This window comes from Kogia breviceps, chromosome 11, assembly GCF_026419965.1.
Source record: "Kogia breviceps isolate mKogBre1 chromosome 11, mKogBre1 haplotype 1, whole genome shotgun sequence".
Lineage (NCBI taxonomy): Eukaryota > Metazoa > Chordata > Mammalia > Artiodactyla > Physeteridae > Kogia > Kogia breviceps.
The window spans coordinates 890,606-906,306 of record NC_081320.1 but is presented as its reverse complement, the minus strand read 5'-3'; the positions used below and the strand labels follow the sequence as shown (position 1 = coordinate 906,306).

At 41.9% G+C, this 15,701-nt stretch overlaps 1 protein-coding gene across 21 annotated transcripts in view; it reads right to left on the bottom strand.

Annotated features, from left to right (window-relative positions):
* Positions 1 to 10,550: 10,550 nt before the first annotated feature.
* LIMS1 (LIM zinc finger domain containing 1) overlaps positions 10,551 to 15,701 on the bottom strand; it is a 104,941-nt gene continuing 99,790 nt past the window's right edge. For 8 of the 21 annotated variants that reach the window (XR_010835279.1, XM_067006962.1, XM_067006961.1 and 5 more), the window contains 2 exons: positions 15,390 to 15,581; positions 10,551 to 13,255 (listed from right to left, as the gene is read on the bottom strand). Coding sequence is in view for 15 of the 21 variants with exons in the window: in XM_067006962.1 (XP_066863063.1) it covers positions 15,434 to 15,581 (148 nt within the window). In the remaining 6 variants the exon portion in view is untranslated. Of the gene's footprint in view, positions 13,256 to 15,389; positions 15,655 to 15,701 lie in introns of all 21 variants that reach the window. The other 13 variants (XM_067006967.1, XM_059078244.2, XM_067006969.1 and 10 more) reach the window with 2 other exon arrangements.

The window sequence follows — 15,701 nt, the reverse complement described above, 5'->3', positions numbered from 1 at the left end:
AAAATTCACAAATTTTGATAAGTTTTTTTTAATGCACGCTGATTTGACAGCTGTCACATACAGTCTAACAAAATTGTTTCGAATGAAGTTGAAGACCACTAAGTGCTGCTGGAGGCGCCTTATGGAAAAAAACAAAAGAACCTTTGGCCCACCCAGTACTTGCCCCAGGTCCCAGCTAATGATAGCTTATCAAGGGAGTGGTGAGGGGCCTGCCCCTCTACTGGTTTCCCTGGTAACTAATGAGCCCACCTGACGTCAGTTCCCCTATAACTGGTAATCTCTCTTTCCCCCGAGGAAGTGAAGACGTCACCCTGTCCTGCCCTCGGTCCACCGCACACAGTGGGGTGTTGCTCCAGGCTCTTGCTTCAGACGTGTAAGCTCCCCCGTCCATTAAACCTTCGATGTCTCTGTTGCTGACTCTGGGCTCTTCCGTCTTGGAGCTGGGCAAGCACAGGGCTTTTCGGTCTGCAGGGTGCAGCCCAACAGCTTCACCTGGATTGACTCATTTGATGCTTCCAACAACTTCGTGAAGGTAATGTTTGTTATTATGCTCAAGTCGACAGATAAGGAAACCAAAGGAGTGGACGGGAAAGCAACTTTGCCAAGCACACCTGGTAAAATTACTACCTTTAATCTGTTTTACTAGAATATACGGAAAGGGAGTAAGCCAAAGAGAAAGCCTTGAGGCACTCAAGAGACTTTTCTTAAATACATTTATTAAGCTTTGAAACTTCAGTTTTCACCAAATGGGAGGATGAGTCTGTCCTGCTGGGCTTTAAAAATAGACATTCTTGGGCTTCCCTGGTGGCGCAGTGGTTGAGGGTCCGCCTGCCGATGCAGGGGACACGGGTTCGTGCCCCGGTCTGGGAAGATCCCACATGCTGTGGAGCGGCTGGGCCCGTGAGCCATGGCCGTTGAGCCTGCGCGTCCGGAGCCTGTGCTCCGCTGCGGGAGAGGCCACAACAGTGAGAGGCCCACGTGACGCAAAAAAAAAAAAAAAAAAAAAAAAAATAGACATTCTTCTCCAGGAAGATGTCCATCCTAGCCCACCTCTTTTCCCAGCATGGACCAGATCCATCCCAACTTGTTCTTACAAGTCATTATCCTTCCCCCAAATCACACAGCTAACTGTAATGTTCTCTACGAGGACCACCTTTCCAGTGGGATGGAGTCCACTCTAATGGCTGCATCACTCATGTTGATGCATTGCAAATTTAATTCAAATGAGAGTTGAATCCGTAGAAATATCTGACTTATGATGTCTTTCATCAGCCACAGTTTTACCTGATTAATCTGAGTCCTCAGATTCTGAATTAATTGAACTGACAGGCCTCCAGCATTGATGCTGATCAAAATCAAGAGTTTTTTCACCTCCTCAAGTCCCCCTGTCCTCTATTGCTGATGATCCTCCCGGGCAGACATCCTGTCTTTCATGTAATCCCATGATTCTTTCTTTCTTCAGAATCACTCATACTGTCAGTTCATCCCATCATTTTCTCGGCGCTCTTATTTTGTATGACTCTACAGTAATCCTAAACTACTTGTAGGTAGCACTGTGAATATTCTCATGACTTTTGAACTTAGTAGACACGACGAGGTTAAAATGTTCATAAAGAACCTCAGAAACAGGAGGAACCAACAGTACTGCACGTTGCCACCGATGCTATCTTTTGTTCTTGGACATAATTAAGTTTTCATTTTAAAACGTATGCTTTCATCACATCTGTAAAAACAGAGGCTTTTGTACATGCTACTCTCAATGTCTGTACAACCTAAACTGCCTTACAGGTGCAGGAATGGATCTTTCACCCATGAGCTGAGGAAGGATTTAGAACTATCACGTGATAGCACAACCCTGCCTGGGATCATGGAGGCAGAGCTTGCACAAATCATAAATTAAGAAATGTGTATACGCACACGTATGTATATGCATTTGTATGTGTACATCTATATGTGTATACATATAGATGTATGTATATGCACACACATGTGTGTTTGTATGTCTGTGTCTCTGGAAATTGAAGTCCCTAAGTCAGTACTGTCTAATATAAATAAAATATGACCCAACATGGATTTTAAAATTTTCTAGAAGCCACACTTTAAAAAGTAAGAAGGAACAGGAGAAATTAATTTGAATAGCCTTTTATTCAACCCCCAGTATATTTAAAACATTATAATTTCAACATGCAATTAATATGAGCAAATTGTTAATAAGCTATCTTACAGTCTTTTTTCTGTACCAAGCGTTCAAAATCTGGTCTATGGAAATTGAATCTGTGTTTAGATTTCATAAAATTTAGGGTTGAAAAAATAGATTCATATACCCAAGTTGTTCCAAACATACTTAGAAGTTATCAATAATTGAATTGAATAGCAAGTTTTTAATTTTAAATTAATTAAAATTAAATTAAAAACCCAGTTCCTCAGGAGCCCCAGCTACATTTCAAGTGCTCAAGTGCCACGTGTGTTGGACGGCAAAGCTCTCATAATTTTATTGACGTCGAACTTAGAAAGGAACAAGTTGTGTTGGAAAATAGATACTGCCTGTAGCAGTCAGTGTGGCTGACAGAAAACCCCAAAACTACAGCGTCCCAGAAGCTCAAACACAGAGCTTTAAGGAGAGAATAATAAACAGTGTAAAATGCTGCAAAAAGATCAGGAATGATGACTGAGGAAAACTCTGTAAGACTTGTTTCCTATAAGGTGATTTTTGAAAGAAATGGTGCAGGCAAAAAGCAGCGTGCAAACGGTTGAGGGATTAGGTGGTGAAGAAATGAACGCACAAAGTGATGACTGCTGTCTTTTTAATAGGGAAAACTGATGTTGGTATTTTTGGTAAATAATCACATAGAAAAATTGCCCATTTGGGAGGTGTATAGTTTCATGAATTTTAAGGCACGCATAGATTCATGTAATCACTACCACAGTCGGGATACAGAACAGCTCCATCGTCCCCCAAACTGATTCACACAACTGCTTTAGAACCACGCCCTCCTAGCACTGGTCACTCTCCACACTATAGTTTTGTCTTCTCGAGAATGTCTTACGGATGGAATCACACAGTGTGTTTTCATACTGGCTTTGTTCCCTCAGCATAATGCCTTTGAAATTCATCCAAGTTTTTGCGTCCTCAATAGTTCATTCTTTTTCACTGCTGAGTAATATTCCACAGGTGAACGGACCACAGGGTTACCCGTTGCCCAGCTGTAGGGCACTTGGGTTGTTGCCAGTTTCTCATGGTCGTGAAAAGAGCTGCTGTAAACATTTTTTTACCAGTTTTTTATTCAATGAACACAAGTTTTCATTTCTCTAGGGCAAGGGTTTGCAAACTATGGCCTGTGTGTGGACTGGCTGCCTGTTGTGTTTTTTTTTTTAAATAAATTTATTTATTTATTTGTTATTGGCTGCGTTGGGTCTTCGTTGCTGCGTGCTGGCCTTCTCTCATTGCGGTGCGTGGGGGCTACTCTTTGTTGCGGTGCGCGGGCTTCTCATCGCGGTGGCTTCTCTTGTTGTGGAGCACGGGCTCTAGGTGCGTGGGCTTCAGTAGTTGTGGCATGCAGGCTCAGTAGCTGTGGCTCGCGGGCTCTAGAGCGCAGGCTCAGTAGTTGTGGCGCACGGGCTTAGTTGCTCTGCGGCATGTGGGATCTTCCCGGATCAAGGCTCGAACCCACCCATGTCCCCTGCATTGGCAGGTGGATTCTCAACTGCTGTGCCACTAGGGAAGTCTCTGGCTGCCTGTTTTTGCAAATAAAATTTTTCTGCAACGCGACGATGCCCATTTGTTTACGTGGTGTCTTATGGCTGTTTTGTGCTGTGACAGAGTTGAATAGTTGGTTGTGACTGAGACCTATGTCCTATAAGCCTAAAATATTTACTCTCTGGCCCTTTAAGGGAAACTTTGCTAATAAGTCCTCTAAAGAAAGACTCAGGCCTCCAAGCCAGAGTCTCGCCCACGCCTCTCACCTCATTCCTGCCACCTCCCTGCCTTTCCAGCTTCCTCCTCTCCCACGCCCTCCTCTCTGTGTGCCTCAGTCTCCTGCCGGAAGAAATGGGTTGAGCCCCAAGGAGGCTATCTGAGGAGGGATGGGGGAGGGCCTGGGGTGGTTTCTACCCACCGCCCACCCCAAGCCATAGGGGCTCTAGCCAGGGCCTAGGAGAGGAGGGAACTGGCTCGGGGGGGTGGCTGCCCCCGTTACTGCGGCTGCTGTCTTGCTGTAGGCACCTGTCCTGTCCCCTCCCTCTTTCCCCCTGCCGTCCATGGTGAGGAGGAGGGAGGTGCAGTCCCCAGTCCCTACCCCCCAGGTCTGTGTTACTTGGTTTTTAAACGACTGGTTGGGATAAAATCCTAAAGAAATAAAACTTCCAGTGGATTTAAAACAAAAAACGAGACTCAGGAGTGGGAGAGTTAGATCCTATAGTGGGTGTTATGTACAGCTTTATAAGAAACCGCCAGGCTGGTAGACTGACCATCTCAGTTTTGCATTCCCATCAGAAGTCAGATCTGGTGGCCCGGCGTCCTTGTCATCAGCTGGTATTGTCAGCATTTTAAAATTTAAGCCGTTCTAAAAAGTGTGGAGCAGAATTTGTCATGGTTCTGTTTTAGCCCCTCACAGGTAACATCGCTGGACATTTTTTCATAGGCATATTTGCCATCCATATATCTTGTTCGGTAACCTCTGTGTTTTACTTGTTGCCCGTATTTTAATCAGGTTGTTTGTTGTGATGAAAGAAAATCTACATTTTAAGGCAGGACCAGAAAATTTAAACATCAAGTTCTCTCTCTGTGTCCCCTGGGCTTTCCCCCTCCCTCCCTAATGAGCAGTGTGCATCTGCACTACACATTAACCAGACCTCCTCAGAGATGGGAGTGCCTGCTTGGAGGTAAAGAGCTTTCCTTTTTGTTTTCTTCTCAGCTAGCAATGTGACTTCTTCAAAGAATCGTGCTCTTTCCCAGCTCTGCAGGGGGTCATGGTGACTTGCTCACCTGAGCTATGTATCCTTGGTGAACTTTATGCAAAATATCAGTAAGTCATTTCGATTTGCAATCCTTTGTCTTGAAAACTGTTTATGACTGTGCCTTTGACATCTAACAGGTGAAACAGTTCTCAGAGCTTCTGAGAGTCGGCTTCCCAGGTTATAATCCTCAGTTTGGCTCGAATAAAATTCCTTTTTTTTCTTCTTACCTTGCTTGTTAACTGAATTTTCACCAACAGTTGTCTCACTGTTGAGTTTTGAGTGGACTTCAGGTATTCTGACTGCAAGTCCTCTGTCAGACATGTAACTGGGAAACATTTTCTTCTACAGTTTATTTCATTCTCTCAAGTGTCTTCCACAAGGCAGACATTTTTTGATTTTGATAAAGTGCAGCTTATCAGTTATTTTGTTTTCTGAATCATGCTTTTGCTGTCACATCTAAGGACTTATGACCCCTGGTCACGAAGGTTTTCTTCTGTCTTACACTTTATATTTAGATATATGACCCTCTTTGAGTTAATTTTTTCACTAAATGGAAGGTTTCTGTCAAGAGCCTTTTTGCCTACGGGTGTCTAATTGCTATAGCAGTATCCTTTTCCATTAAGCTGCTATGGCCCCTTTATAGAAATCAAATGACCATGTTAGCATCTGTATCTGGGCTCTCCCTTTTGTTTCATTGATTTACGCATCTAACTTTTTACAGTTACCTCACTGTCTTGATTGCTGCAGCTTTATATGTGTCTTAAATCGAGTAGTGTGACTCTTCCAACTTTACACTTCTTTGTCAGAATTGTTATACTCTAGTTCCTTTGCCTTTCCACATCCATTCTACAATCACATTTTCTGTATCTATAAAATATTCTGCAGGAACGTGATTGTGGACGTGTTTAATCTGTAGATTAGGGCAGAGAGAATCACCATCTCTACCATGTCTTCCAGTCCACTGCAGGGACCAGTTATTCAAGATCTTCAGTTTCTTCAGTGTTTTGTGGTTTTAAGTATACACATCCCGACATGTTCTGTTAGGTTATAGCTATTTCATTTTTCATAGAGCTGATGTAAATGTTATTTTTTAGATATCAGCTTACAGTTGTACATTGCGCATATAGAGAAATACAATTGATTTTTGTCTGTTGACCTTGTATCCTGTGACATGGTTAAAACTCATCTATTAATTCAGGGAGTTTTAAAAGTTTTTTGTAGGTTACTTGGGATTTTACACATAGACAATCGTGTTATCCAATCTGTATGCCTTTTATTTCTTTCTCTCGCCTTACATCATGGTCTAGGAATTTTAGTACAGTTTTGAATGAGACAGGTGAGAGAGGACATTTTTCCTTGTTTCCAATCTTAAGGAGAAAGACTTTCACCAATACGTACAATGTTAGCTATAGGGTTTTTGTAGATGCCTTTATCAAGTTAAGGAAATTTCCTTTTATTCCTGGTTTGCTGACAGTTTTTATCATGAATGGACATTGAAATATGTCAAATGCTTTTTCTGTATTAGTTGATGCGATCATGTAATTTTTTAAGTTGTTAATATGATTACATTGGATTTTGGAATGTTAGGCCTTCCTGAATTCCCAGGATATACCCCACACGGTGGTGTTGTATTTTGCTTGTTTCTTTTTTTTTTAAAGATAGAGAGGGACTTCCCTGGTGGCGCAGTGGTTAAGAGTCCGCCTGCCAATGCAGGGGATGCAGGTTTGGTCCCTGGTCCGGGAGGATCCCACATGCCGCGGATCAGCTAAGCCCATGCACCACAACTACTGAGCCTGTGCTCTAGAGCCCGCAAGCCACAACTACTGAAGCCTGCACGCCTAGATCCCGTGCTCCACAACAAGAGAAGCCACCGCAGTGAGAAGCCCGCGCACCGCAATGAAGAGTAGCCCCTGCTCGCTGCAACTAGAGAAAGTCCACGTGCAGCAACGAAGACCCAACGCAGCCAAAAATAAATAAATTAATTAAAAGAAAGAAAGGTAGAGAGAGGGCTTCCCTGGTGGCGCAGTGGTTGAGAGTCCGCCTGCCGATGCAGGGGACGCGGGTTCGTGCCCCGGTCCGGGAAGATCCACATGCCGCGGGGCGGCTGGGCCCGTGAGCCGTGGCCGCTGAGCCTGTGCGTCCGGAGCCTGTGCTCCGCAACGGGAGAGGCCGCAACAGTGAGAGACCCACGTAACCGCAAAAAAAAAAAAAAAAAAAAAAGGTAGAGAGAGATAAAACATCTTATTCTTTCTATAGTGAGCAGCATCAGTCAATTAAGCTTCACATTCTGGGTAGGACTTTTAAGTATGATATTTTTCATAATGTATTTTTTAAAAGGGAAGCACAGGTGTATTTTGAGAGAGAAGTAAAATATAGAAAATGCAAAATTTGTTTTAACAATTGGTATACCATATTTTGAAACAGTATAACTATTTAAAAATACAGCATAGCCAAGAGCCTATAACATTTCTTTTGGCATTTCATTTGGTAGAGTTAAGTAGGAAAGCTTTCTTCAATAAAAATTAGCTATCAACACAGTCCACAAGTTAGATTGTATGTTTTTGGGGTTTTAAAAAAATTTTATTTTATATTGGAGTGTAGTTGATTAACAGCACTGTGTTAGTTTCAGGTGTACAGCAAAGTGATTCAATTATACATATACATGTATCTAATCTTTTTCAAATTCTTTTCCCATTTAGGTTATTACAGAATATTGAGCAGTATTTCCTGTGCTATACAGTCGTTCCTTGTTGGTTATCTATTTTATAATTTTTTATTTTTTGATAGTACTTCTTTTTTTAAGTTATTTATTTTATGTTTTGGCTGCCTTGGGTCTTCGTTGCTGCACACAGGCTTTCTCTAGTTGCGGCGAGTGGGGTCTACTCTTTGTTGCAGTGCGTTGGCTTCTCATTGCGGTGGCTTCTCTTGTTGTGAAGCACGGGCTCTAGGCGTGCGGGCTTCCGTAGTTGTGGCGCACGGGCTCAGTAGTTGTGGCTCGCGGGCTCTAGATCACAGGCTCAGTAGTTGTGGTGCACAGGCTTAGTTGCTCCGTGGCTTGTTTCTTTATCGTGGCAAAATACACATAACATTAAATTGAACATTTTAACGATTTTTTAGTGTATAATTTAGTGGCATTAAATACATTCACAGTGTTGTACAGCCATCACCACTATCCGTCTCCTAAAGTTTTTTAATCATTCCAAACAGAAACGCTGTACCCATTAAACAGTAACTCCCCGTCTCCCCATCCCCATCCCCTGGTACCCTCTACTCTATGTCTCTAACGAATTTGCCTACTCTAGGAACCTCATATAACGTGAATCATACATTATTTGTCCTTTTGTGCCTGGCTTATTTGACTTAGCGTTATGTTTTCGAGTTTCATCTATGGTACAGCATTTTTCAGAATTTCATGACTTTTTATGAATGAGTTTGTATTAACCTTTTATATACGACTCAATTCAATTTGCTAATTTTTCTTCAGGATATTGCATTTAAGTTCATGAGGGATGTGGACATTTTCTAATTTCCCTTGACTTTCTCTCTTTGATCCATTGATTATTTAGAAGTCTGTTGTTTAACCTCCAAGTGTTTAGAGATTCTCTTGTTATGTTTGTCTTATCCACTCCTGATCTACTTGCATTAAGATCAGAGGACTAACTTTACATGATTTTAGTTGCTATTTTTAAATGGATAAGCTTTGTTTTATGACCCAAGATACAGTCTACCTTGGTGAATCTACCATGTGCACTTTTTTTTTTTTTTTTTTTTTTTTTTGTGGTACGCGGGCCTCTCACTGTTGTGGCCTCTCCCGTTGCGGAGCACAGGCTCCGGACGCGCAGGCGCAGCGGCCATGGCTCACGGGCTTAGTTGCTCCGCGGCACGTGGGATCCTCCCGGACCGGGGCACGAACCCGCGTCTCCTGCATCGGCAGGCGGACCCTCAACCACTGCGCCACCAGGGAAGCCCTATTCCATTTTTAATTCCTCTGTTTACTCTTTTCTGCCTTCTTTTTGGTTATCTGAGTATTTCGTATAATAATATTCTCATTCTGTTTTGATTTATCTATTGTTTTTGAATATATCTCTCTGTATAGTTGTTTTTAAATGGTGGCTCTAGGGCTTCCAATATAGATAATTATTCCCAGAGTACCCAGAACGAATCAGAGGATTTGGGGAGCAAAGGAGAGTGACTGGTTTTGCTTGAGGAAGGCAGGAAAGGTTTAAAAAATGGGGTGAATTCGATGTGAGGCTCAAAAGTGAGGAGGGTGCACGTATCTCAGGAGGGCAGGTGAAGGTCTGGGAAAGATAGTCGTGCGTGCTGAGCGTGGCCATTGGGAGAAAACAGACTCAGCGATAGGTTGGGACCTGCTTGTTCGGTGAGCCTGATGAGGCTGGTAAAGAAGGGGAGTCGAGTGATGGCAGCTTGGAGGTCAGAGCCCAGCGAGGACGGCGTGGAGCCAGCCAGGGCGCCAGCTGGGAGGAAGAAGGGCTCTGGGACCTTGTGCAGCTGAAGGGCTGGACTTTGGAGCCCTTCGGCTGTGGGGATGGGAGGGGTGGGGGAGGGGAGAACAGACGGCAGCTCGACCTTAGCCTGGAAGCCTGGAGAGATGGTGATGCCACTAAGGGTAGTGGGAAAATGGAGGAAATGGGAGCTGGAAGAGGGCCAGGGCCCCTGCTCCCAGGCCGGGCTAGTGGGTATTTCTTCTCTTTTCAAGATCCAGCGCCAGGAGACCCTCGCCCGCCACCTGCGGCGCGCGGCGCGGCCCCGTGTGATCTTGCAAAACCTTATGCCTCCTCCCATGCCGTGCTGTAATCGCCCGTCTCTCTCGGGCAGGAGGAAGCCAAGGCCTGCACCTGCGCAGGCGAGGACAAGGCGTGCAGGACTCAGGTCGGACATTTGAGGAGGGGGAGGAGGAGCCGGGAACGATGGAGCCCCAGGAGCGCAGGGCAGCTGAAGGGCGTGAAGATATAGAACCGAAGCGGGTCAGAATTCAGGTCACAGTGAGCGGTGGGAAGGCTCCACCGCCAGCCTACGTGGTTCTAAGACTCGCCGTGTACGCACAGCCACCAGCCCATTTGCTTTTATTTTATTTTTTAAATTTTTTAAAAGAAGGTGTTGGGGGTAGGAGTTGATTAATTAATTTATTTACTTGGGCCCTGTTGGGTCTTCGTTTCTGCGCGAGGGCTTTTCTCTAGTTGTGGCGAGCGGGGGCCACCCTGCATCGCGGTGCGCGGGCCTCTCGCTATCGCGGCTTCTCTTGTTGCGGAGCACAGGCTCCGGACGCGCAGGCTCAGTCGTTGTGGCGCACGGGCTTAGTTGCTCCGCGGCACGTGGGATCCTCCGGGACCAGGGCTCGAGCGGAGCCCCAGCGGAGCGGCTGGGCCCGTGAGCCGTGGCCGCTGAGCCTGCGCGTCCGGAGCCTGTGCTCCGCAACCGGAGAGGCCACAACATTGAGAGGCCCGCGTACCGCAAAAAAAAAAAAAAAAAAAAAAAAAAAAAAAAATCCAAAACAGCTTTCTTAAGCACTAGTCCTACATTCTCAGGGTTCCATGTCTCAAAGCCATTCATTCAAGTTAAGCAAAACACAACAGTTATTTTTAACAATTATGAGCATTTATTAAGCACCAAGAGTATACTGCACTGGTTGCCATGTAAAAACACAATTATTGACACAGTGTCCCTGCCGCCGAGCTTACAATCTAAAATGAAATACAATAACAATGCTGTAAGCTGACCTCAAAATTCCCTTAATTCAGAAATTGCTATTTTGGCAAATAAATGAGGCAAAATGATCTACCATCAGTTACAATGTTAATAAGGCTTTGAACATGATCCAAAGAACGTTTGACTTGTACCCAAACGTTTTCCCAATTATCTTAGGCTTGATAAGAAAAAGACCATCTAGAAGTGGTAAACAGTGAATTATTGCAAACCGCCTTGTAGGATGTTAAGCCAAGATTTGCTCACGAGCCGGAGTTTCTCTCCGGCCAGAGGAAGCCGTGCGAAACACCATGAAGTAGGCAAGTCCGTCCTCTCGTCCACGGACAACTGTTCAGCCCTTCCTCCCCCCGCAAGTGAGGGCTCCGTTTCCCCGACAGCGGAGAAGGTGTGCGTCTGGATAAAACACCCGACAGCCTTGGAGGCTTAATGAGGCAGACCTGCAGGAAATACGAACTCGTACTTTCTGAGAGGGGTGAGCAGTGGGCCCTGTGGCTACAGGAGAGACGTGACCCGAGCAGCAGTTCAGCCCACGCCTCTTCCCAGTGATTAGAGACACAGGCAAAGGGGCGCCTTCTGCACCGAATCTCTGGAGTGAGAGCAGTTAGGAATTTAGCATCAAGACCCCAGCCTGAAGACCCTGCGCTATTCTGCCTGTATCCGCAGTACAGTATTTAATAAATACTTCGAAGGTTTTCGTTGCTGGTCATGTATTAGCTGACAAAGGCACGCTGAAGGGATTCTGATTCTTGCTGTCAAATGCAAAGACAGTTTCAGACTTCTAAGCACAGTCTTAAACTATATATTGATTATCTTCAATCACTGATAATTCTTTGAACTCTAAAAGAACACTACAAAATAAAGCAATTGGTTATAAATTAACTGAAAACTGAAATACAGTTTACTCTGTAAAGTGCATGCACAAATGTTTAAAAAATACATGCATACAAATATTTTCATGGCAGACTGGTAGCATCCTGAGATTTTTTTTTTTTTAATGGTAAAACAATATTTCAGCAAGTTTTGGAAAAACCAATAATTTTCCCCTAAGTCCATCTTGGCAACTTTCTTTTACATGATAACATAGCAGCAGCAACATTTAAAAAAATGTTCACAAAATTTGCTTTGCATACAAGTTTATCAGGAAAGACTGGTCCAGAAACTTCAGGAGAAAACTTTTTACAAAGTAAAATAATTCACTACTTTTGACCTAAAATTGATACTTAAACATTCCTCTTCCAATTTAAAAGTGTCATTTATGCCTCCTACTTATAGTAAATAAAATCTAATTATGAGATTTGTAATGAAAAATTTGAAACACACATCAACATCATTCTCTTCTAGTAAGATCACAGAAATTAATTTCAATGTGTTTCCCCAAAAAGTGAAAAAAAGTTTGACATATGATCATAGCTGTGGTGAATGAATTTGAGTTTACAAATCTCAGTCAGTGCACTTGTTTTTAGTTTGTAAGGTGTGAAACAGCTAGAATTCCTGATTAATGTATGTATTTTTCTAAGGCAAGGCAAGTTCGTTTATGTATAAAGCATAGCTATTAGCTGGTGATAAAGGCAATATGAGCAATAGGTATACATTCACTTTTTTCGAAAGTGACACATTCCAAACTACATAACATTTAACTTCGTGTCCTATTCTACGACTACAGCTTTGACCTTAACCTTAGAAGCATAATTACTGTAATACATTAAAAAATACTTCATTTCCCCAATATTGTAAAGTATACTGTATTTTCAAATACCTAGTATAAATTTTTTTGCACAAAATTTTAAAAGGAATTCTATCAGCTAACTATAACTGCTATGTTAAGTAATTGTACGAAGAAGTTCACAAGGAGAACAAAATATAAAACTAAGCATAGTAATTATGGCATTTAACCATAACAACCAAGATCCCCAAACCAAGCAGTTCTGAATATACTTGCTTCTTATCTTACTAATGTGTATATTCAGTTTAGAGCCACTAGTTTGATACATGTACTAAGATTCTGTAAGCTCTGTTTTTCTTGGTTGGTGGTTTTTCTTTCTTATATCCTCCCAAACTGCAGTTGCAATTAATTTGCTTTTGAATACAAAGTAAAATAGTGTTTATATTTTTTATCTGAGTCATGTAAAAGCTGACTCCTTACTTTCATTTTTAAAAGTTACATTTAACTTTTTGGACCTCAATTAAAATTTAACACTTAACCATGTTTCTTTTGCTATTAAGTATAGTTGACATTTCAAATTGATAAGGGTTACTAACAAAGGCAAATTTTGATCTCATCCATGTTTTAAATATGATTACACAAACTTTTTTTAATGAGAAAAAGGAGATGAAGAAAACCATTCAACAGGTCCTCTTCACTCTCAACTATTTTGCGATACAGCTTTAAGAAAGGGTGTGTCAGGCCAAGCAATGTTGTAATCTCTTATCTTTGCATAGAAGAGAAAAAATAAAATGAAGTTATTTCCTTCCTAAGGTCTCAGCTAGCTTCTTAAGTCTTTTTTTCAGCTCCAATGGAAATTTCTCGTAGCACTTCTTACAGACTGGCTTCATGTCAAACTCCACAAACTTATTCCTAAAGATAACAATAATAATAATACAAAGAAATTAGTGGAAATGTAGTCAACATTTGTATATAGACAGACAAATAATGTGCAGTAATTTTACTGAAGTAAATGAAGACACTATGCATATTACATCTATATTCGTATTAGCAAAAAACTATAATTCTAATCTCAATTCTAATCATTATGGTAAACATAAAAAATTCACAATATCATTTGAAGGAAGTTGCCCTTGTAAATTGATCTTGTACGTCTATCTGTGTAATACAGAATGGATATTATCGATACGTTTTAGTCTGTGCTAAGTATACAGGGAAGATAATGTAAATAAAATTCAGATAATTAAAGTCAGTCACATTTTAAAGTACCATGAGAGCACTTTTCAAAGCAAAGAACTGTATTTCTGTAATTTGAACGATCCTCTCCTTATCGAAGGCAAAGTCATCTTACTTAGTATTTTATATCATGTAGCTGTGACGTTTCATCTTTCCTGGCCTCCCATCCCCACAACAACAAGAAGCATCTTAAGGACAATCCAACATAATATATAGGTTATTTTGGTTGGCTGTCTGACAGAAAGCTTTAAATCACTCTTCAAGAGCACAAGTGGACCAGGTGGTCACATCTGTGACCTGTGGTCTGTGGTCACATCTGTGAATGGCGTATATACGGAGAACTCAAGTCTTTTTAAAAAGCCAGGGCAATACACACTGGTCAGTTCACTTGTAAAACAGTTGTGGACTGGTGATGAGACAGCCTCCTAGCTATGGGTGATACACCTCCAGCTGCCAGTTATGAGGGCTTATCACCGTTGAAATCATGGGTCCTTAATTGTGAATGGAGCAAATGCAGAATTTTACAACTTGCTCATTTTCTGCGAAGTTACGTTTAGGAAGCATTTGTGGGACAGGTCCAGTGATACACCGTCAGCTGTGAGAAATTATTATATGTGCTGATATAATTTTAAAGAACAACATTAATGACAAAGTTAATTCCTGACCACACGTTTAAAGTGAAAAACCTTTTATTTTAAAGCACCGCATGGGAATTATTTTCTGGTTTTCAGAGATCCTAATGCTGACAGTTATTCAAATGATGTTACATTTCAACTGGCAACTTGATTTAAATAGTACCATTGAGTTAAAAGGTCTCCCAAAGTCTTCTTAGAACAAAAGCTATTAAAACCGCCATGTTTTTGATTAAAGAAATAAATTATCCCTGCTCCCAGAGATACCGCTAAACAAACCTTACGTTGTTTTAATCTTATATCTGAATTTTAATTCCTCTTTAATTTTAAACAATAAAAACACTTTTAGAGCTCAGAACACAAGGGTACTGTGAAGGAACTGGGGCGATCGATCAGGCTAGCGATTCAAGGGAATTTCAAAGATTGAAATATTTCCCATAAAAATCAGGAACACGATTGAGTTTGAAAACATCAAGAAAATGAGTTCATAACCAGCAGCATGTGGGCAGTGAAGGAAAGCACGCACACACACACACACACACACCAGAGATACACACACACACACACACCACAGATACACACACACACCAGAGATACACACACACACACACACACACACACACACACACACACACACACACACACACACACACACACACACACACACACACACACACACACACCCCAGAGATGCCGTATCTTATTATGTACCTTAGAGGGTCTCTGCTCAGACAGGAAACATGCTGAGAGGATTCAGTTTAATATAGAACTTAGAACATGCAACGCTGGAATTGATCAAATTATACTATTTTTGGCAAAGAAACCCAAAACCAGGATTTTAAAAGCTGCAAGACTTTGAAACTTTTCCAGTATCTATTAGGAGATTAGAATTCTTCCCTTTGAATCCATTGGAAAAAGACAAAAGAAACCTATACCATATTGTGATTAAAAAAACGAGCTGAGAGAGTCTACAGGTTCAGAGACAAAAGTGAAGTACAAGCCAGTGTTAAGTGTGAACCCTTCTCAAGGTGGGTAACTTTAATAATTAGGCAAAAGGACCAGCTCTACATGGGACAAATGCTTCTGCTTCAATCTCTCGTGGCTCCCGATACATGCCCGAAAGTAACGAAAAAAGCAAGAGACAAAAACAGAATGAAAACATATTCTAAAGGACTAACCAAAGGAGAAAGCAGTGACAATGATGACAGAGGGATAGAAAAGTTTACAAACAGACTGGCTTTTTCTTTTTCTGCTTGTCCTTATCCTTTGCTTCTCTCTCCCGTTTGGCAAGTCGCCTCTTAAATTCTTCTGGCATTTTCTCGTAACAGTGTTTGCAGACTGGTTTTAGATCAATTTCAACAAACTTATCCCTTTGCGCAGGACAGAGAAGGAACAGGAGAAAACAGGGAACAATTAAAGGAAGAACCTTTGCTCTTAGAAGGCCTGAACAGAAAGAAGAAACAAGGCATCAGATCATTCTTTTTAAACTC